This window comes from Paroedura picta, chromosome 1 (assembly GCF_049243985.1).
Source record: "Paroedura picta isolate Pp20150507F chromosome 1, Ppicta_v3.0, whole genome shotgun sequence".
Classification (NCBI taxonomy): Eukaryota; Metazoa; Chordata; class Lepidosauria; order Squamata; family Gekkonidae; genus Paroedura; species Paroedura picta.
In genome coordinates this window covers 24,139,293-24,161,185 of record NC_135369.1, presented here as the reverse complement: position 1 = coordinate 24,161,185, position 21,893 = coordinate 24,139,293, and the positions used below count along the sequence as shown (strand labels likewise).

The 21,893-nt window shown below is 50.4% G+C and overlaps 1 protein-coding gene across 1 annotated transcript; it reads left to right on the top strand.

The window, feature by feature from the left end:
• The first annotated feature begins 541 nt into the window (after positions 1–541).
• Positions 542–14,102, top strand: MEN1 (menin 1). Its single transcript, XM_077328070.1, has 10 exons — positions 542–690; positions 3,466–3,915; positions 4,788–4,996; positions 5,704–5,832; positions 6,930–6,970; positions 8,287–8,374; positions 8,895–9,031; positions 10,248–10,386; positions 12,045–12,215; positions 13,137–14,102. The coding sequence occupies exons 2-10, from the start codon at positions 3,480–3,482 to the stop codon at positions 13,566–13,568; spliced, it is 1,782 nt and encodes a 593-aa protein (XP_077184185.1). The 5' UTR covers positions 542–690; positions 3,466–3,479; the 3' UTR covers positions 13,569–14,102.
• The last annotated feature ends 7,791 nt before the right edge of the window (positions 14,103–21,893 follow it).

The following is a 21,893-nucleotide window of genomic DNA, read 5'->3' as shown; positions in this document are numbered from 1 at the left end:
GATGACCATCCAGCTCTGATTCTATGAAATAGATAAAAGTCGTACACCTATATTGGTTCATGCAAAATCCAAAACCACGTGAGAAAACCACTCAAGACCTTTCATATTAAGCCCAACCACATGATGCAAACCGCTTTCCAGCTCACTTCAGGCCGAAAATTACAGGTTTTGAGTCAAGGTTTGACCTCAAAGGCATTATCTGAGCAACGCTAAACGACGAGCCTCCGCCGTCCCCCTCTGTTCTGAGACGGAAGCTTTAAAGGCCTGCAAACCGCAGCAAAAATACGGAATTTCTAAAGTTTGGAACCCCCCAAAATCGCAACTATAACCTCTTCACCCCTCCCTCGGCCAGCCTTTTCTTCCAATCTCTTCAAGTACCTAAAACTTGCTGCGCAACACCTGAAAAACAGTAAAGGACAAAAGACTACGATTCCCAACATGCACCGGAGAGCCGCCCTCTTTCTTACACGGGGGAGGGCAACGATCGGTAATCCACACAAGACTCCCAGGATGCCCCGCGGCTGCCTGGTTGGCTCTTTGCCGGAAAAGGGGCGTGCTCCGTGGCAAGAAGCCCGCGGAGATTTTCCCGGCATGCCTCCGCGGCGCAAGACTCCAACTCCCGTGTTTCCGTGCGCGCTGAGCATGGCTGCGAATTTTGCAGCAGTGCATTCAAATTAGAAAGCTGGAGAGGTGAGACGGAGAAGGGGGTGTGGCGGGAGGGATGCGGGTTTGTTTGCAGCCCCCTCTTTCCTCCTCAAAAGAAGCAGGGGGGGGGGGAATTCAGTTGCAAGCCGGAGGCGGGGGGAGTGCCGGTGGTGGTGCTGGAGGAGAGCATATGTCATCTGCCTCCCTGTTTTGGCGGTAACTGGGGGGGCGGGGAGGGCATTTGAAACCAAGCAGCTCTTCGCAAGTTCTGCTTGCGGTTGATTGATGACCCTCCTCTCTGTGCATCTAACACAAAAACCTGTGGGATAGCTCTGTTTATTGTGTTGTGACGGGGGGAAAGGAGCTTTGTGGCACCTGAAAGATCTCTTGTAGGATCAGCTCTTGTGAGACCGGTAAATCCAGTGTGCGTTCACTGCAGCAATAGCAGGAGCCCGTTGCTGCTGTTGCGAATAGGCACTGAGCATATACGTCTAAAACGGCCTCTTGCCATTTTTGTCCTGACTGTTTGGTGCTGCGCTCTGCCTGCCCATGCCTCTCTGTCTTCTGACCCACTAACAGGGGTCACAGCTCAAGTAGAAGAAGTGGCTTGCCCCCACACAAAGCTGATGCCGTGATGGATCACTATTTAAGCTGGCACATTTGTATTAATTAAAGATCAGTCCCGTTCCCCCCCCCATATTGTACATTTGTAAATACTCATATAGTATTCTGCTCTTGGAGCTTGAAGCAATTAGCATGCTTCAAAACAGTCAGAATTCCCAGCTCCAAGAGGGGACCAAGAGTTTCCCTGGAATTACAACTGATCTCCAGACTACAGACATTAGCTCTTCTGAAAGAACTGGCAGCTTTGAAAACTGGTCAGTAATGTATACCATAGTCTAGGAGAATTGGAAGTCTTACAGTGACTACAGTGGGTGCATGTTCTAGGACAGGGGTAGTCAAACTGCGGCCCTCCAGATGTCCATGGACTACAATTCCCAGGAGCCCCCTGCCAGCATTCGCTGGCAGGGGGCTCCTGGGAATTGTAGTCCATGGACATCTGGAGGGCCGCAGTTTGACTACCCCTGTTCTAGGAAGTTCACTTCTGTAATATACTGTTGAGCCTCTGGAACAGGGTTTTGTGAAACCCTGGGGTTTCTTGATGGCCCTGGAAGAGTTTCTCAAATGGGTGGAAGTTAATTAATTTTTAATATATTTTTTAAGTTTATTAAACATTTATCTGCTATGAGCATATCTGGTCATGTTGACCCCCCTCCCCAAATCACCAGTGATGGTCTTGGAAGGGAAGGGCAGGGCCTTAGGTGGCCATGTCCACAACTATGCTTTCCAACCATATCCTGCACAATCATGCCACTTTTGGGGTTTCTCAAAGCCTGAAGAATGTTTCAGATGTTTCTCAATGGTAAAAAAGTTGAGAAAGGCTGCTCTAAAAACTAGGATAAACTGATTAGTATTTTTCTCAGGTATGAGACTGTGGCTGATAGTTGACTTTCTGTAGGTCTTCAGAGAGGATTTTTCACCTTATCAATTAAAAGAATCTGTAGAGCAGGGGTAGTCAAACTGTGGCCCTCCAGATGTCCATGGACTACAATTCCCAGGAGCCCCTGTCAGCATTCGCTGGCAGGGGCTCATGGGAATTGTAGTCCATGGACATCTGAAGGGCCGCAGTTTGACTACCCCTGCTGTAGAGTATAGTGATATATTTAAAATCCGGACATTGGTAGAAGAAGTAACATTACAGGAAAGGAAGGAGTTGACTTTTGACTTGGAAGTCCTATCATGTGCTGTCACATCCACTTCGAGTTCCATCTCCAGACTTTCTTAGGCACTACTTGAAAACCTCCAGGAATTTGCCACCCCTAAAACAACCCTGTAAGTTAGACTGATGTTATGCCTATGCAACAAGAAGAATGGAAGCGGAAATAAATATTTGCTTCAGATACCCTAGAGCAGTGATTCTCAACCGGGGGGTCAGGACCCCTTTGGGGGTCGAACAACCCTTTCACAGGGGTTGCGGCAGGTCGAGCAGCTTGGTGGGGGAGATCACTGTTGCCACTCCTCCTGAAGGCGGCCGCCAATTTATAACCAATTTATATACAATCATGATCTTCACGCCATTGGTCAGTTTTGGTTTAATTTCTGTGAAAGAACACTTGCATAATTTTATGGTTGGGGGTCACCCCAACAGGAGGAACTGTATTAAAGGGTAGTGGCATTAGGAAGGTTGAGAACCACTGCCCTAGAGCAGCAGTCCCCAACCTTTTGATGGTTGAGGACTGCCTCCGGGGCTGGGGAAGAGCCAGCGGCCCGGGCACTGCGTGTGCCTCTTTCCCCCCTCTAGCAGCAAGAAGCTAGCCGGGCGGCCGCTTCTCTCATGGCCTGGTGAGCTTCTCGCTGCGGGGGGGGGGGAGGCAGTGGTGGCCGCCGCCAGCCCATTATCGAGGCCTTCATGGCCCAGTACCAGGCTGCGGACCAGGGGTTGACGACCCCCACCCTAGGGAATTCATGACCCTGCTGACATTTGAACAGTAAGGTTGTAATATCCAGCTACAATAAGTGCCTGTATTACCTTAGTTGTTTTAGGTCTCTGATGTGAGCTCTGTAGCCACTCACATTCTGCAAACTTTCTTTCCTGGCTCTCTGGGATATTCTTAGACAGAAACAAACTTTTAAAATTGTGTCTCTAACCACTTCTTCCGAACTTAGACTGTCTGTTTCTATTGTTTGCCTGATAGAATGAGAGTGATAAATTCTTCCACTGTATGTGACCCTTTCATATTCTCCCCCCTCCCCATGCAGGGCTGTATTTAACCATGGGGCTGAAAGGCGCACAAAAGGCACTGTTCCCCCTGCGCTCGGTGTCGGATGTGGTGCGCCTTTTTGAGCTGGAGCTTCGGCGGGAACAACCGGACCTGGTGCTTCTTTCCTTAGTCTTGGGCTTTGTGGAGCACTTCCTGGCTGTCAACCGCGTCTTACCCACCAATGTACCCGGGATCAGCTTTGAGCCAGCCCAAGGCCCTGACAGCTTGACTTACTTCCCAGTGGCCGACCTGAGCATTGTTGGCGCTCTGCACGCCCGTTTCACAGCCCAGATCCGTGGGGCAGTTGATCTCTCGCTCTATCCCCGCCCTGATGGTTACTCCTCCCGGGAGCTGGTTAAGAAAGTCTCAGACGTCATCTGGAACAGCCTGAGCCGCTCGTATTTCAAAGACCGGGCACACATCCAATCCCTGTTCAGCTTTATCACAGGTGAGGTTTCATGCTCTCTGAATGGGTCCCTGTGCTGCCATTTTGTGGCCTCCCGTTGTGATGGGAGAGGCCGTGGCTCAGTGTAGGGCACCTGCTTGGCATTCAAGAGGGTGGCAGGTTACAGTGGGTGAGCGATAGGGTTGTGGGTGTCCTGCATAGTACAGGGGGTTGGACTAGATGACCCAGGAGGTCCCTTCCAACTCTATGATTCTGTGATTCAATTCCCCCCCCATAAAAAAAAACAGTTAAAAGGGTCTAGCACCATGGTTCTCAACGTGGGGGTCGAATGACCCTTTCACAGGTGTCGCGGCAGGGCAAGCTGCTTGGCTGGGGGGGGGGGCGCCATCCACACAACAGCCTTGCAGGGTAGATAGAGATAGATTATTCGTCTGTCTGGAGCAGAAGAACAGAGCGAGATCGGTATGGTGGGACAAGAGACAGAACTGAACTGAGAAACCCCAGAAAAAAAAACAATGTATATACAATCATGAAAATGGATCTTCACGCCACTGGTCAGTTTGTTTAATTTCTCTGAAACAACACTTGCATAATTTTATGGTAGGGGGTCACCACAGCATGAGGAACGGTGTCAAAGGGTCGCGATATTAGGAAGGTTGAGAACCACTGGACTAGCAGCAAATGATGTGAAAGACCTGTCTCTGCCTGAAACTCTGAGTCTAAGTAGATAATTCATTGATGCACAAAGGGTATGATTCATTATAAGGCAGTTCCATGAGATATGGAAACACAGGGTTGATTTGAAAAGTCCTGCCTTTTGACACAACCGGTTGGCAGGCAGTGGTGTCATACTGGTGACTTCATCTCTGGCCTGTCATACCCGCTTTTGTCTGAGACTAGATTCTCCTTTTCAGGCACCAAGCTGGACAGCTCCGGCGTGGCATTTGCTGTCGTGGGGGCCTGCCAGGCACTGGGGCTGCTGGATGTGCACCTGGCGCTGTCCGAGGACCACGCTTGGGTTGTGTTTGGCGAGGACGGTGAGCAGACGGCGGAGGTGACGTGGCATGGCAAGGGCAACGAGGACCGGAGAGGGCAGACGGTCAACTCTGGCGTCGCAGAGCGGGTAACCAAGTTTAGCTCAGGGGTGGAGGCGTGTCTGTGGGAGGGTTTTGCACACACCTGGTGTCACGCAGAAGTCAGGTATGCTCTGGGAAGCATCTGGTTTGAATTTCATCTTGCTAGGTGGCATTAGACAAACCGCTTTTCTCTTGGCCTCTCTGCCTTGCCGGAAATATGAAGGTGGGTACAATTAGAGCAGGGCAGGATAGAGCCATAATTGGGGGTGGGGAAAGCTGAAACAATTGGAGAGAGGAGGGAAGTGTCATGGAGGGTCCAGTAGGCACACTGTACTGAAGGCTCATAAAAACCTGTAGATCAGGGGTAGTCAACCTGTGGTCCTCCAGATGTTCATGGACTACAATTCCCATGAGCCCCTGCCAGCATTTGCAGGAGGCATTTGCTGGCAGGGGGTCATGGGAATTGTAGTCCATGAACATCTGGAGGACCACAGGTTGACTACCCCTGCTCTAGATAACCCTTCTGGCCTACCTCACAAGGCTGTTTGCAAAGATTCCTGAAAGAATTTATGGGACCTACTTTTGGACACGTGAAACGTGTATTTTGTAATGTTGTTTTTATCACCATCCCCGTCTTCCATAGTGTCTGAAGTCCCCAACATTCAGCACTGGGGAGAGGTGGGCAAGCATGCACTGAAGTTCTGGATTTCTCACCTGCCAATGCGCTCCTCTGGTTTTTGTTTGTTTTTGGCAGAGCTGGCTTTATCTGAAGGGCTCCTACCTGCGCTGCACTCGCCAGATGGAGGTGGCGTTCATGGTGTGCGCCATCAACCCCTCTATTGATCTGCACACCGACAGCCTAGAACTGCTGCAGCTACAACAGGTGAGCTGATGGGTCTGGCGACACCCCCAAATCCCTGCTCTGTGGGGGAGAGCCGCTCCCGAGGAACTCCTGTCTCCTACCCCTGTGCAATAAATTACAGGCCTCTTTTAGACCAGAATATTTTTCTTGCCCAATCCCCGTATCTCTTACTTTGGTCATTTCCTCTAGATCTCCTTTTCATCCTTCCCCCACTTGGCTTTGGGGCAAAAGACACGTTTAGAAAAAAATATAGATGGGGTAGAAAAAGTCAAGCGGCCCTTCCCTGCCTATTAAGTACAGTTTTTGGACAAGTAGATGCCTCTTATTTCTTATTTGGAGGGGATGACATGTCAGCTTGGTGCAGTGGTTAGGAGTGCTGATTTATAATCTAGTGAGCCGGGTTTGATCCCCCACCCGCAGCCACTGGGTGACCTTGGGCTCACCACAGCACTGATAGAGCTGTTCTGACCAAGCAGTGATATCAGGGCTCTCTCAGCCTCACCCACCTCACAGGGTGTCTGTTGTGGGGAGAGGAAAGGGAAGGCGATTGTGAGCCGCTTTGAGACTCCTTCGGGTAGAGAAAAGCCGCATTTAAGAACCAACTCTTCTTCATAAAGGAGGGGAGATCCCTGTCCCGCGGCAACGGCTGTCTGCGGCGGCTCCGTGCGGCGGGGGCGGCTGTCCACGGCGGCGGCGACAGGGAGGCCCGCGGAGGCAGGGAGGCGCCGGCAGCCGTGCTCCGCGCGACTGCCGGGGGCTCTGTCTGGTGGTGGCCTGACGCGGCGAGAGGCGCTTCGCGCCTCTCGCCTCATCAGGCTGGGAGCAACTGCGCCTGCCGATTGGTCCCTCTGATTGTCTGTCCAGAGGAAGGGTCCAATCCGGACCCTTCCTCATCACGGACAGATCCGGCCTCATTACCCGTTAGCGAATTATTTAGTCCGCAGGCGGTGTTTAGATGACTAAATACAATCTCCCTGTTCAAAAACTGCAACTCTCTGAATACTATTTGTTGGGGACTGGATGGGGGGGATGCAGTTGGCCACTGTGCGAAACAGGAGGCAAGGAGCTTGATGGAACTTGGCTGTTCTCACGTCCTCCTCTGTCTCCGTCCTTTGCAGAAGTTGCTGTGGGTTCTCTTTGATCTGGGCCATCTGGAGAGGTCAGTATTCTGGAGAAGGCCTGCCTCTGCCCGTGGGCACCTTCTGTCCGGCCGCTATTTCAGCAGCAGCCCCTCCCTCTCGTCGCATTCGCCCGGAAGGCCGATTTGTGTGTTTGTGTTCTAGTCCTTTGCTGTCTCACTGTCAGATGATGGAGGGGGTGGACTTGGCTTGAAACAGCTGCTGCTTCCTAATGTTACCTCCCAAGAAGGGGGAGGGAGGGAGACAGCCTCTCTAAAGTGAAGCAACAGCCTAGAAACCCTGCTAATTTCCAGACTGTTCGCCTTCGGACAGCAACAGCCTTCCTTCCTATGAGACCTCGTGCACAGGCATTGCCACTTTGGAGTGGGGCTTTGACTCAGTAAAAGATCTTCATCGGAGACCCTGGAGAGCAGCTGCCAGTCAGAGCAAGCAATACCGTGTTTTTTAGACTAGGGGCCTGACTCACTATAAGCCGTCTCCCTGTGCATTCATTTGTGATGTTCTGGCATGGCCACATTTATTTATTTACTTCATGCATCCCTCACCTTTCTCCCCAGTGGAGACCCAGCACGTCAGTCTCCTCTCCTCCATTTTATGTCCACAACAAACCTGTGAGGTGGGCTACGGTGGCCCTGACTTGGATGGCCCAGACTAGCTTGGTCTTGTTAGAAGTGGGAAGCTAAGAGGGATCAACACTGGTTAGCATTTGGATGGAAGTCCACTAAGGGACACCAGGATTGCTATGTAGAGGCAGGTGATGACAAATTGTCTCTGCTCTTTCCTTGCCATACAAACCCTACAGCAGCAGTGCCTGAACTGTGGCTCTCCAGATGTCCATGGACTACAATTCCCATGAGCCCCTGCCAGGACTGGCAGAGGCTCATGGGAATTGCAGTCCATGGACATCTGGAGAGCCACAGTTTGGCCAGCCCTGCCCTACGGGGTCACCATGGATCATCTATGACCTGACAGCACTTCCTACCACCACCAGTTGACCCGGAGAGTCCCAAGGTCATCTAGCAAGCTTTCACAGCAGACTGCGGATTGGAACCTGAGTCTCCCCGATCCTAGTGTAGTTCTGTCACCAAATTGCCAAACTGGCTCCAAAAGTTAAAAGGGGATACTTTTCGCCAGCAGGAAACTGGGATATCCCCAACAACTCCATCCCTAACAATTTCATAAAATTACATTTTGTGTATAAAGCATACCAGGTGATTCCTAACAGTTCCAGGACTATCCAAGACTCAAAGTGGCTGTAGCTGTGACTGAGAGAGAACACTGTAAAGAAAAAGTCTGCTCTCCACTAGCTTTCTCAACGCCTCTTTTCCCATCACAGGTACCCGATGGCTCTGGGGAATCTGGCTGACCTGGAGGAGCTCGAACCCACTCCTGGCCGCCCCGATCCCCTCTTTCTCTACCACAAGGTATCCCTCTGTTCCGACAAACTGCATGTTGCTTTCTGATCGCAAGAGCAGGGAGAATATTGCTGTGGCTGCAGGAAATCTTTCTGCATGGGACTGGATGGGTCTCCTTCTGCATCCCTGGTCTTCATCCTTCTACAGCTGGGCTTCCTGACCAATGAGAGCATTTCCTGTAAACTGACGAGGGGTACTTAATACGTGCCTGACATTTGAGGGGACTGAACTGAGATGTTCTGTTACCCGAGGGGGTAGCAACGGTACAATTGGCTGCTCCACATGGCAAGGGATCCTCCTGGTTTACATGGAGTCGCTTTACTACGTTCTGACGATACTGCCGGGGAATTGGCTTCTCAACTGCTTGGGTTAAATGATACATGGTTGTGTCTTTCTCTGAAAAGGCTAATTGATCACCTTTTTTCCCTTAACTCCCCCTTCAATATGTATAATTAACTGATCCTAAAAATGTCCAGATCTGATGCCACTCTGCCTTAAGGCCCGTCTGTCTCTGGTTCTCTTTCCACAGGGGATCAACTCTGCCAAGCAGTACTACAACAATGAGCACATCTACCCATACATGTACCTTGCGGGCTACCACTGTCGGAACAAGAACGTCAAGGAGGCACTAGAGGCCTGGGCAGACTCGGCCACGGTGATCCAAGAGTGAGTGTCTTCTCCGGGCCCACTGGCCACATAGATAGGGAAGGGGAGAATTTAAAAGGGCCAGCTAGGAATCATGGGCTGCTTCTCCAAGGAGATTTTACTCCTGTTTCATATCTACCTGAAGGAGAGATCAGGGCCCTGTGGGATCAGACAATTCCAGAGGGCCTGTAAAATGGAGTTGTTCTGCCAGGCCTGTGGTTGAAACCAGAAGGATAACCACTGGGCCTCCCTGCCAAAAATCTACCTGCAGTTAAGACAAACCCTCCAAGCTCTTTGCATCCTTCATAAGAACAAATTTCTTAAGGAGGCGGGCTTTTGTTATTTTATTGGTGTCACAACATTCTGATGGTTTTGAACTTGGTTGTTAAACCCCCATAGCCCACCAAGAAAGGGTGGCATAAAAACAAAATTTTCCTTCCTTCCTTCCTTCCTTCCTTCCTTCCTTCCTTCCTTCCTTCCTTCCTTCCTTCCTTCCTTCCTTCCTTCCTTCCTTCCTTCCTTCCTTCCTTCCTTCCTTCCTTCCTTCCCTCCTTCCTTCCTTCCCTCCCTCCCTCCCTCCCTCCCTCCCTCCCGGTGACATCTTCCCCTTTGCAGCCCTTTGCGAGTGACATTCCCCCCCTTGGGGGGCTTTGAAAGCAATTTGTAATTGATATATCATTACAACTTAAAATTCACAGTTGACATATCATTGTCGTCTAATCTTTGTGTAATATGTCAACAAAACCTGACAGTCCTCTGGTGGCACTCAGTTTTAAGACTTGTGCTGTAGAGCAGTGGTCCCCAACCTTTATTAGGCTGGGGACTGGCAGGGCATCGGGCCACACCCGCTGATTCCCTCTCCCCGCCCTCCCGCAGTAAGAAGCTTCCCGGGCCGCAAGATTGCGGCCTGGGAAGTTTTTTACTGCGGGGGGGGGGCGGGGAGAGGGAGCCGCGGCCCGGCGCCGGGCCGCGGCCCACAGGTTGGGGACCACTGCTGTAGAGCACAAGAATAAAAGGAACTGGAGATGATGGGGGGGAATTTATAGCTTTCCAATTGAGGAAACGTTTACCCCTGTGGACTTGGCATTGTGGAAGAGCTTGGTCAAAATACACATGTCTTTTGTATAGTTCTAGTGACTTTCTGCCCAGTGCGTTAGACTCTCATTTGTAAAACATCTCCTAGCCCTGCAGGTGGGAGCTCCCCCACATTCACATGCCCTCCTCCTCCCTTCCTTAGTTATAACTACTGCCGGGAGGATGAAGAGATCTACAAGGAATTCTTTGACGTGGCCAACGACGTCATTCCCAACTTGCTGAAAGAGGTGGCCAGCCTTGCTGACTCGGCAGAGGAGAAGGGGGGCGGTGAGAGAGGAGAGGTAAGGAGGGTGGCGAGGGGCCCGGAGTGGAGGTCGCTCTGCCTGCCGGTGTCCAGAAATGGGAGAGAAGCAGCATTTGGGTTGGGTTTTTTTTTAATCAGTGCTTTGTGTGAAGCTTTGGAAAGAACATGGAAAAAATAGGATACCTACCCCAAAGACCTGCGGCCTACAGTAGATAGCAGAAATTAGCTGACTGTGAGTCGTAGGCTGGGGCAGAGGAATTCTCTGAGCTGCAAGCTAGGCTTCACAAACAGAGCAGTCGTGTGTGTGTGGGGGGGGGAGTGCAGGCGTGCCTGGGCAAAGGAAACAGTGTGGCAGGAAGTGCGGTGGTTTACACATGCCGGAGAATGAGGTGGCAGTGAAGTGGCAGAGTGCAGAGGTGGCTGAAATGGGCCATCCAGCTTCAGACTGCAGGTGGCGAATTCCAGTTCTGAGTGTTCCTTCCTGTTAAAAAAAGAGAGACCGGTTTCTAAGCAGCAAAGGAGCGTAGCAGGGAGAAAGGTTCTGCCCTTCTCTTGGCTTATAGAGCTGCTTTTCTATTGGCCAGGGTGGGTGTTTTTTTAAACATAAGGGAGTGTTTGAAAAGCTGATCTGTAAGTCTGCATTGGTGCAGCCCAATTTAGCACCTAGTTCCTCTGCATGCATGACCCAAGTATGGAAGGGTGGACACCGGAAGCTTGCTTCCCCTGAGTCAGACTGTCAAGGTCAGTATTGTTTACTCTGACAGTCAATGCCTCTCCAGGGATGCAGGTAGAACTCTGTCACATCACCCCCATCCTTCAAGCTCTTCTGCATACCACTGAATCATGTCCCTTTTCCTGGAAGCTAAAAAGGCCATTCTGGTGCACAGTAGGATGCAGGAGAAGGGCGTGGGAGGCGAGCAAGTGGAGAGCTGTAAACTGCAAGGACTAGAAGCTTGGACTACAGGATTTACAATGAGGGTTATGGTTGTTGGAGAAAGATGTCTTGCGCAGGAACATATTTTGAATCCAAGAGGTCAGACGGGCATAATCAAAACACATGAAGAATCTTGCCCTTGGATTCAGAGAGGGAGAAACTGAAAAGGAAGAATCAACCAAATTTGGTGGCTGCATAGATAGGAGAGGAACCCTCAAGTTAGATCACAGTGAGAATTACCTACCTTGCAGGGGCATATAAAAGAGGTCTAGGAGATATATCATCCCTGTAGTCTGGTTCTTTAAGACTGACAGTAAGAGTGGCTGCAAGAAGTCTTTGACTAAGCAAGAGGTTTGACAACATAGAGTGGTTTATGCTAAAGAAGAGTTTGGAAAGGTTTTTTTGACCGAATTAATATTTTATTATACCTGGTTGGTGTTTATTAAAGATGGGGACGCATGACTTACGATGGGTGAGCAAGATTGATTATTATATGCTTGTCTGCATATATCTACGTGACCGTGTTAAGATAAGTTTGCATGAAGTTATAGGGGACATTTCTGCATGGCCAGAAATTGTTATAAAAATCACGTAACTTTACTTGGTCTTGAGAACTCAAGGCGTTTATAGCCGGGGTTCTCCTTTATTCAGATAACTTCTGGAAGCTCACTGTGGTGTCCTTCATTGGGTGTCCTTCATCACCCCATGCAAACCACCCCGTTTAAGTAACAAACTGACCCCACCCCTCTCCCCTCTCCTAGCTTTCTCCCTCCCAGGCAGGTGGCTCCGCCCTGCAGGATCCCGAGTGCTTCGCTCACCTCCTCCGTTTCTACGACGGCATCTGCAAATGGGAAGAGGGCAGCCCCACGCCGGTTCTCCACGTGGGTTGGGCCACTTTCTTGGTGCAGTCTCTGAGCCGCTTTGAAGGGACGGTGAGTGATGGGTGGAATGTGGTTTTGAAAGTCAGGGAGATCCAGCCTCTCTGTATGTGCATCAGAGAAGGAGAATCCTTTCTGGTATCAAATAACCTTCAGGGGTCTACAGGCCAGCAGTGCCTTGTGAGGCTGGAGATGTATTCTTGTAGGGCAGGGGATAATCAAAGCTTGATGATATTTGCGGAGGGAGTGCAGTTCTCAGAAGGAAATAAAGATCCATTCTAGTTGGAGCCAAGCAGGTTTAGGAAACGGGGATAGGATGCCTAGGGTAATCTAGGTCAGGGGTAGTCAACCTGTGGTCCTCCAGATGTTCATGGACTACAATCCCCATGAGCCCCTGCCAGCAAACATTGGCAGGAGCTCTTGGGAATTGTAGTCCATGGACATCTGGAGGACCACAGGTTGACTAACCCCTTTTGAACTTAAATCTTCAGAGGCTTGTAAGCTTGGCTTGGTTGTGGGAAGCCCTGGATCAAGCCCAAGGGGGTTTGTGAAATCACCCTGCCAGAGGTAATATATGGCACTCAAGAAGCATTAAAAAGATTAAAAACTGGCAGACAAGATTTTATAGTGGTGTCTGCTCATTGTGTAAAAGGCTGCTGCTTCCTTAACTCTTGGCCTTGCTCATTTTGGGCTCTCTGTCCTCCCGGCCCCAAACTCCCACTTCCTTCCAGTAGCACACAACCTGTCCTGTGCCTAAAACCAAATGTCATTGAGCTTTTCCTTCCACTGGCAGTAGCTCCCCACTGGGCTTGCAGAAGTTGCACTGATTGTCAGTATTCCGTGACTGACACTCTCTTCCCCCAGCACTTGCAGCATGTTTGACTCATCCTGTAACTTGGCGGGTGGTCATCGCAAGTAGTTGTGTTGAGGCTCACCAACCCGTGTATGATTCGTGCCCGCTCTCCCTTTCGTCAGGTGCGACAGAAAGTGACCCTGGTGAGCCGAGAAGTAGATGCCAACGATGATGACGACCAAGGCAGCGAGGACCCGCGGGAGGGGCGACGCCGCGGTCCCCGCCGCGAGTCCAAGCCCGAGGAGCCACCCCTGCCCAAGAAGGTGACCGAGCGCCGACGTCCGAGTTCGGGCCAGCGGCCAGACAAGCCCACTCTGGAGAAGGAGGAGGTGCCCAGTAGCGGCCCGAGCCCCCCTCCCGAAGGGCCCCTCCTCACCTTCCAGAGCGAGAAGATGAAGGGCATGAAAGAGCTGCTGGTGGCCGCCAAGATTAACTCGAGCGCGATCAAGCTGCAGCTCACGGCTCAGTCCCAGGTGCAGCTGAAGAAGCAGAAGGCCTCAGCCCCCCGGGACTACACCCTCTCCTTCCTCAAGCGGCCCCGGAAGTCCCTTTGAACCAAGCCGGGGGCTGAACTCGGAGCTCAGGACTGTGTCTGTTCGCTGAGCACGGCTGCGTCGCCTGCTGTGCCTAGCGGGGAGCGTGGAAAGCAATACCTGTCCCGACACAGGGGTCAAAATTCCTCCCGAATACCCCAAGGACCACAAGACTCTCTTCTTCCCACAACAGGGGCCCTGAAAAGTAGCAGGATTAGGTGAATGCTTCAGGTGTGGCTCTCTCAATGGATGGGTGCTTGGTGTGCCCAATATTATCCGTTGTCAGAAAGAAGCTTTGCTACCAGCAGGTTCCTGCCCCCGCTTGGCTAGAAATGCGGATCAGAGCCTTTGAGACACTTGTTTACAGGAAAGCCTGGGGAGGGGAAGGGAGGGGAGGGGGTGTGCGCGAAGATAAATGAAGCTGAGCGGAGGGGAAGGGTGAGGTCGTCGCACTTGCTGCCTCTGGGGTCGTATTTGCAATAAGGGGGAGGAGGGGGGTGTCTGGATTTGTCTGCCAGTTGTATGGGTTTTGTAAGGATAATAAATCAGGGTGACTTTTTTTAAGAAGAGGTCTCTTCATGTAATTTTTTCGCCCACATTGCAACAGAGTGGATCCTTTTTCAGGAAGGTACTGCAACCATGCAGGAAGGTACTGCAACCATGCTGAGGGACGCATGCCATATGCTGCTTCAGACCCTTGGTCCATCACAGCCAGTGCTGCCTTCTCAGAGAGGCAGCAGATTCCAGGATCTTGGGGAAGAGGACCTTTCAGATCACCTAGTGCCCGGTCCTTTCAGCTGGAGGTGCCGGGGATTGAACCGGAGACCTTCTGAAGACCAAGCCCATGCTCTGCCTCTGAGCCCCAGCCCCTCCCCTAGGTCAGAAGACTGGTTTAGAGGTGGGCAGGCTTTGCAGAATGGGAAAAATGGATCGTGTCTCACAGTCTTTGCAGTCTGGCAGATCCCAGTTCTCTGCTCTGCCAGCGCACTGCCTCTGTCACCTGATGTATCCGCTCTAGCCACCTTTGGCGTCAACAATATGATTTTGCAAAATCTCTTCCAGACTGCACAGCATTTTGGATGTCCCAAATTCCACCTTTCCCCCCACCCCAGATGTCTGCAATAAATTAGAATTCCCCACCTTTTCATAACTGGGCTTTTTTTTTCAGTGCCTCTCAGATTTCCATTTTGTAAGATGCTACAGAGCTGAGATCAAAAGCTGCTGACAAATCCTCCTTATTCCAGGAATTTACCTTTAGGCATCACAGCGCTGCCTTAGATCCTTCTGACCTGATGGGAGCAGACAGCCTGGATATTTTTTCCCCCTGACAGCCGATGACTCTGTTGCGCCTCATTGCCCCAGATCAGCATCAAAGGCTGGGCAGAAAAACAGGTCACACTCCCCCCCACCCCCCAAGCTTTTAGATTCCAAAATATTCCCTGAAGTGAGGCTTTCTTTCGGATTTCTCTCAAATGCCTTGGTAAACTCCTCTGAAAAAAATCAAGCCTTCGGTCCTCCCCTGCAGTGTAAGTCCTTTTCCTTCCAAGTGGGCTGTATTTGGAGCTGTGGCATCATCTGAGCCAGCTTGGTGTAGTGGTTAAGAGCAGCGGCTTCTAATCTGGTGAGCCGGGTTTGATTCCCTGCTCCTCCTCCACATGTGCCCAGCTGGGTGATCTTGGGCTTGTCACAGCCCTGATAGTGCTGTTCTCACAGAGCAGTCCTTTCAGAGCTCTCTCGGCCTCACCTACCTCGCAGGATGTCTGTTATGGGGGGAGGCAAGGAAGGTGACTGTAAAGCTACTTGGGCAGTGAAAAGCAGGGCATAAAAAACAACTGTTCTTTGATGGGTGGCCAAAAAGGTGCCATTTGTACTGGTGCAGAGGTAGTGGTTATGATTTCAGGCTACCAACTGGGAGAATCCAGTTCAAACCCCACCACCCCCACCTATGCTATGGAAGTTCACTGGATCAGGTTGGGCCGTTGCACACACTTGGCCTCACCTACCTCACAGGATTGTTGTGAGGATAACATGGAGATGGGATAATTTCCTAAGTTGCTTTGGGTCTCCCTTGGGGAGAAAAGCAAGGTAGAAATGCCTGACATCGTGGTAGAAGCAGCATTCTGTGGAAAGTGGATGAGAGGAGGCATTTCATCTTAGTGAATTTATAGCCAGCCTTTTTTCCCTTTTGATGAAATTCACATCCTAATGTTTTATGGGGATGGATCCCTCTCACTTTACACAAACAGGAAACATCCTTACATCCCTCTGCATCTTCTATTTCCTTACAGCTTTGGAGGCCAACTGGTTCAAAATGGGTCAAACACTGTTATTTATCATCTTTATCATGGGGCACTTGTGTAGTATAGCTAGGAGGTCCTAGGATTGTCTGGCAGCTGGGCAAGAGACGTTCTAAGCCGGTTTGTCGCTGCCTGCCTCTATCATGACCTTGCTGTTCCAGCCAAGTACTACAAAGGGCCAATTCTGCTTCGTTTCCGAGATTTGATGAGATCGGGCAATCCTGGGCTATCCTCACATTGAGAATCTGTATGGCACATGCCAGCATATGTCTTTTTTTACAAAGTACCCCGGTATTTCAGAAGGGACAGCGATGTGGGAACTTTTGGCTTCTATGTGGGCAGATTTTGAATGTGCAGATTGGGTGCAGCACCAGGCAATTTAAAGAATAAAATAGTTTTTATTCAGAGGAGAAACAGCTATCTAAGCACAGAGAGAGAGGATTTTCAGGGATTGTTTATAGGATTATTAATGATGTGACTGTGTTGTATATGATTTTTATTCTTTTGTGAACCACCGCAAGACAGCTTGCTGGGAGCAGCAGTATTCAGGTTTAAACATCCTACCTAGCGGCAGTTTTCAACAACTGCTCTGGAGCCAAGCAGGGAGAAAGCGTCCTCAAACAAGAAGTAAGTCTGTTGAGCCAATCAGGACACTGGAGGAGATAATTTGAAAGTCATCAGGAAGTTCCTATCCTATCCATGCTAAATATATATGTCTTCCGATACCCCCTACAGCAGGGGTAGTTACGCTGTGGTCCTCCAGATGTTCATGGACTACAATTCATAGAATCATAGAATCATAGAACCATAGAATCATAGAGTTGGAAGGGGCCATACAGGCCATCTAGTCCAACCCCCTGCTCAACGCAGGATTAGCCCTAAGCATCCTAAAGCGTTTGCTGGCAGGGGCTCATGGGAATTGTAGTCCATGAACATCTGGAGGACCACAGCTTGACTACCCCTGCCCTACAGGACACCCTTTATCTTATGCACACTGTATATCTTGCATGAGCCTCTTGTGGTGCAGAGTGGTAAGGCAGCTGTCTGAAAGCTCTGCCCATGAGGCTGGGAGTTCAATCCCAGCAGCCGGCTCAAGGTTGACTCAGCCTTCCATCCTTCCGAGGTCGGTAAAATGAGTACCCAGCTTGCTGGGGGGTAAACGGTAATGACTGGGGAAGGCACTGGCAAACCACCCCGTATTGAGTCTGCCATGAAAACGCTGGAGGGCGTCACCCCAAGGGTCAGACATGACCCAGTGCTTGCACAGGGGGTACCTTTACCTTTACCTATATCTTGCATATAAATCTAAAATAAATAAATAAATATTCCAACAGTCTACAGTCGCCCAAGAGATCTTCGGATTAACATCTGCTCAGGGTCCCTGGCCCAAAGGAGGTGAAACTGGCTTCAATCAGGGATGCACTCCCAGGAGAGATCAGGGCCCTGTAGGACCGAAATCAGTTCCTCAAAGCCTGTAAGACCGAGCTGTTCTACCGGACTTATGGTCAAGGTCCAAAAGAACATCTACCAGTAAAGGCTGGCCTCACTGCTTGGGTGAGGAGCAGGGTTAGAAGACTGGCTCCTTTACCACAAAACCCTGTCTGGGAAATTTTAGCTGGGGGTATTAAGAACACTGTAAATGTTTTAACTTTGTATGTTGCTTTTTCCCCTTCAAGGATCGCTGTCGTGGCAAGGGGGCTTGCGTAGCTCAGTGAAGCTATGAGCTATGCCGTGCAGGGCCACCCAAGATGGACAGGTCATAGCTGAGAGCTCTGACAAAAGGTGATCCACTGGAGAAGGAAATGGCAAACCACTCCAGTATCTTTGCCATGAAAACTCTATGGACAGGTTCGAAAGGCAAAACGATATGACGCCGGAAGATGAGCCCCTCAGGTCGGAAGGTATCCAATATGCTACTGGGGACGAGCAGACGGCTAGTACGAGTAGCGCCCTCTCCTATTTTATCCTCACAACAGCTGCGTGAGGTAGGTGTGGTTGGAGAAGAGACCAGCCCAAGGTTGGCACCTGTGCTGCTAGGGTGAGGAGTGTGGACTTCTAATCTGGCGAGCCGGGTTTGATTCCCCACTCTTCCTCCACATGCAGCCAGCTGGGTGACCTTGGGCTCACCACAGCATTGATAAAGCTGTTCTGACTGAGCAGTGATATCAGGGCTCTCTCAGCCTCACCCACCTCACAGGGTGTCTGTTGTGGGGAGAGGAAAGGGAAAGCGATTGTAAGCGGCTTTGAGCCCCCTTCAGGTAGAGAAAAGCGGCATATAAGAACCAACTCTTCTTCTTCAGTAATATGAGGGCTCTCTCAGCCTCACCTCCCTCACAGGGTGTCTGTTGTGGGGAGAGGAAAGGGAAGGCAATTGTAAGCAACTTTGAGACTCCTTCGGGTAGAGAAAAGTGGCATAGAAGAACCAACTCTTCTTCTACCTCACAGGGTGTCTGTTGTGGGGAGAGGAAAGGGAAGCCGAATGTAAGCCGCTTTGAGACTCCTTCAGGTAGAGAAAAGTGGCATATGAGAACCAACTCTTCTTCAGTAATCTCAGAGCTCTCACAGCCCCACCTATGTCACAGGGTGTCTGTTGTGGGGAGAGGAAAGGGAGAGGGATTGTAAGCCACTTTGAGATTCCTGGTAGAGAAAGCAGCATATAAGAACCAACCTTCTCCTCCTCCTTCTGCTTTGGCCTAAAAACATGTCGGGCTATATCAGTCCCCAAGTTGAGCAGTGGCCTTTGTTAGCTGGTTTGAAGGGTTTGGCCCTGGATTAAAGGCCACAGAGAGCCTGTGTGCCTTCCCACAGAAACCACATTTCGTCCTTTGCCAGATTTCATGTTCATATGCAGGCAACAGGAGTTAGGCCTACAAGACTGGCCTCCTTCCCTCCCTCCTGGCAACCTCTCCCAGTCTTTCCTCCCCTGAAGTCTGCAGCAGTATAGCTGGTACTTCTACTGATCATATTAGCTAGGCCTACCATTTTCAATGTTTATTTTGTGGTTGAATACAAGATGGCCGGCCGTCTTTCTCCCTCCCCCCTCCCCTTTGTGGCTAGATTTCAGTTCAAGGGTGAGCCATGGCTGCTGAGTGCAGCTGAGCAGTCTCGCTTTTCATTAGCCAAAACTAAGTGCTCGGATCTGTTCCCTAGTTATGGGTTCAGAGCATGGGCAGAGCCCCCCCCCAGGTCTGCGCCACTGATCCCTAGCTCAAACCAGCAAGTACATCTCTTGATTACCCTTGGTCATATTTAGCATTTACAGAGCAAAGCTTCCAATGACCGAAAAAAGCACCTCCCTATTATACATGATCTCCATAATCTGGCAAGATCAACCAGATCAGCTGCATGTTGCAGATGGTGAGGCTGAAGCACAGATTGAGGGGGGGGGCTTGCTGATCTTTTAATGCCTGCTCCCTTTGATCTCTGTTGAAAAGCAGGATGTTGGGGGTGATTTCCTCCACTGCAATCTGTGGTGGGATGCAATGATGGATTCAAGCCGTAACACTTGCATGGCAACTCTTGATCAGCGCAGTGTCGTGCATGGGGTGAGAATCTCCCCCTGCCTAAATTCCCTCCTCCTCTTGAAGGGATTCAGGAGCTCCACTTCCCCTTGATGCTCTGCCTTCTCCCCATTCAGTACGAAGTCGTGATATGAGTGAACTTGACCTCAGTGCACGCAGACCTATAATTTACAAAATATCTGATGCAGTCTATGGTCTATCCACCCACTTGTCATCTTGAGTCTACGCATTAATTACTATTGACTGTTCAGTGTGTTTGCCAGGTGCGGTCTTCTTCTGCCAAACCAACTTCTTTCGTGATTGTGGTCCCCATTTTATGGCATGGCCTCTATGTGGATGTTTGCAGGGCAAGGCTTACTTCCTTGTGGCTGTTAAAAATGTAGAGTCATAGAATCCTAGAGCCGGAAGGGGTTATACAGGCCATCTAGACCAACCTCCTGCTCAGTGCAGGATCAGCCTAAAGCATCTAGGATAATTATCTGTCCAATGTAAGAGCAACTCTACTGGATCAGATGTAGGGTGGATGCAGTTTGTCAGCCAGTTTTACAGTGACCCACCTGATGACCAGGCACAACATCAAGGCCAGGACCACCTCTTGTTCCCCCTCAGCATTGACATTCGTTGACTGCCTCTGAATGTGGAAGCTCTGTTTAATCATCATGGCCACTGATAGCTCATTCCTTTGAAAAATACTAATAATTGTCATCAAGTCACACCCAACTCTCATAGCAACCCCTCATAGGGTTTTCAAGGCAAGAGCTGGGCAGAGGTAGTTTGCCAGTGCCTTCCTCTCCAAAGCAACTCTGGTCTTTCATAATGGTCTTGCAGCCAGTCACCGACCCTACTTAGCTTCCAAGCTCTGACAAGTCTGGGCTATTCAGGCTGCTCATCCTTCAAATACCTTGTGATTTTTTAATAGATCCATTTGGGTGATCACCAGCATGTGTGCGGTTCCAGTTTTCCAGAAGGTACTGTGGCAAATTCTTTAATGCTTAATTGACCTTAATTTTGCATTGCTGCCATTGCATTTTAACCTGTGACTGGGGGAGAAGCGGCTTTGAACTTTACAGAGAAGTGGGGTATAAATGTTTAATAACCAGCTAATGATGCCGCTGTGCAGAAGCGACACAGTGTGGGGTCTGGGCTGTGCCCAGGGACACCCCCACTGTGCTGTCTTGTATTCCACCATGGAAGAAAGGTACCGATGTCTAGCTCACCGCTGCAGGTGTCAGGATGGGGGGCTGGCTGGACTTCCAGGCGCTCTCCCATCCTATCATGAAGGAACGGCCGCTCTGCGCATGGAAACAGCAGATTCTTAAAAGCAGTACTTTTTCTGTCACAAGCACTTAGATAATTATACCATCCTGGCAGGGTTCCCGTTGTGCAGTCTAATTAGAGAAATGACTTTTCTGGCCCTGCTAGCTTTGACAGGCACTCTCTCTCTCTCTCTCTCTCTCTCTCTCTCTCTGTCTTTCCTCCCGCTCCCTGCTGTCCCTCGAGGCTACCGGGGTCCCCTAGTTTGGCACGCTGGGCCCTCCTTCACAAATGAGGACAGTTTGGCTGTATGCCCGTGTGCAAGCAAATGTGTGCAGGTGAATATAGAAATATCATTGAAAACAGAGAGCTATCCAGCCACAGAGATATGGCTGACACGGGCATATTCGGCTTTAAGTCCCAACACCTGGCAATAAGATCTGCAGAAATCCTGCAATCACAACATTTCAATCTAGGAAATGAATGACTGCGGATATGGATAGTCAGTTCCACCCGGTATTCATAACCTGATAAACATCAACAAGAGGCCCACAGGGTTTTACTTGCCTTATAAAGCAGTGGTCCCCAACCTTTTTATCACCGGGGAGCGGTCAATGCTTGACAATTTTACTGAGGCCCGGGGGTGGGGGGGCTAGTCTTTTACCGAGGAACATCGCTGCTGCCTGGGTGCAGGGCAGCCCCCGAGGCAGCAGCCGGGGAGGACGAGGAGCTGCAGCCTGGTACCGACTGATCCACGGACTGGGACTGGTCCCCGGACCGGGGGTTGGGGACCACTGTTATAAAGTATGGACAATGGCTAATAGAATATAAACAGGTGTTGGCAGTCATGCAGACCTGTTGTTTAAAGGGGGCAAAATGCCAGGCCCTGAATGTGACTGTGGTGCATCCCACCAAACTATTTTTCATCTGACACCGGAATATGAGTGTTGTGCTTTCCAAGGAGATGTGATGGAGCTCTTTGTACTCTCCCCAGCTACAATTGAATGGATTGAAAACTTAGATATTAGTATTTAGGGGGACTGCTCCATTTGTACCTACTTGGCTGCATATTTTGTTATTACTAGGAGGAAAGCCCATTTTAAAAATGGGTTGTAAAAAGGCAGAAGGACCCCCACAACCCAGGGCGTGCCTGGCAGCAAGGCAGGCCAGCTGGGCTGGTGCAGCAGAGTGAAGGTGGACAGGCTCCTCCAACTCTCCCAGCAGCCAAGTTTGGCAGCACATGTGGGTGGCCAGCTGTCTTCTTCGTGACCAGG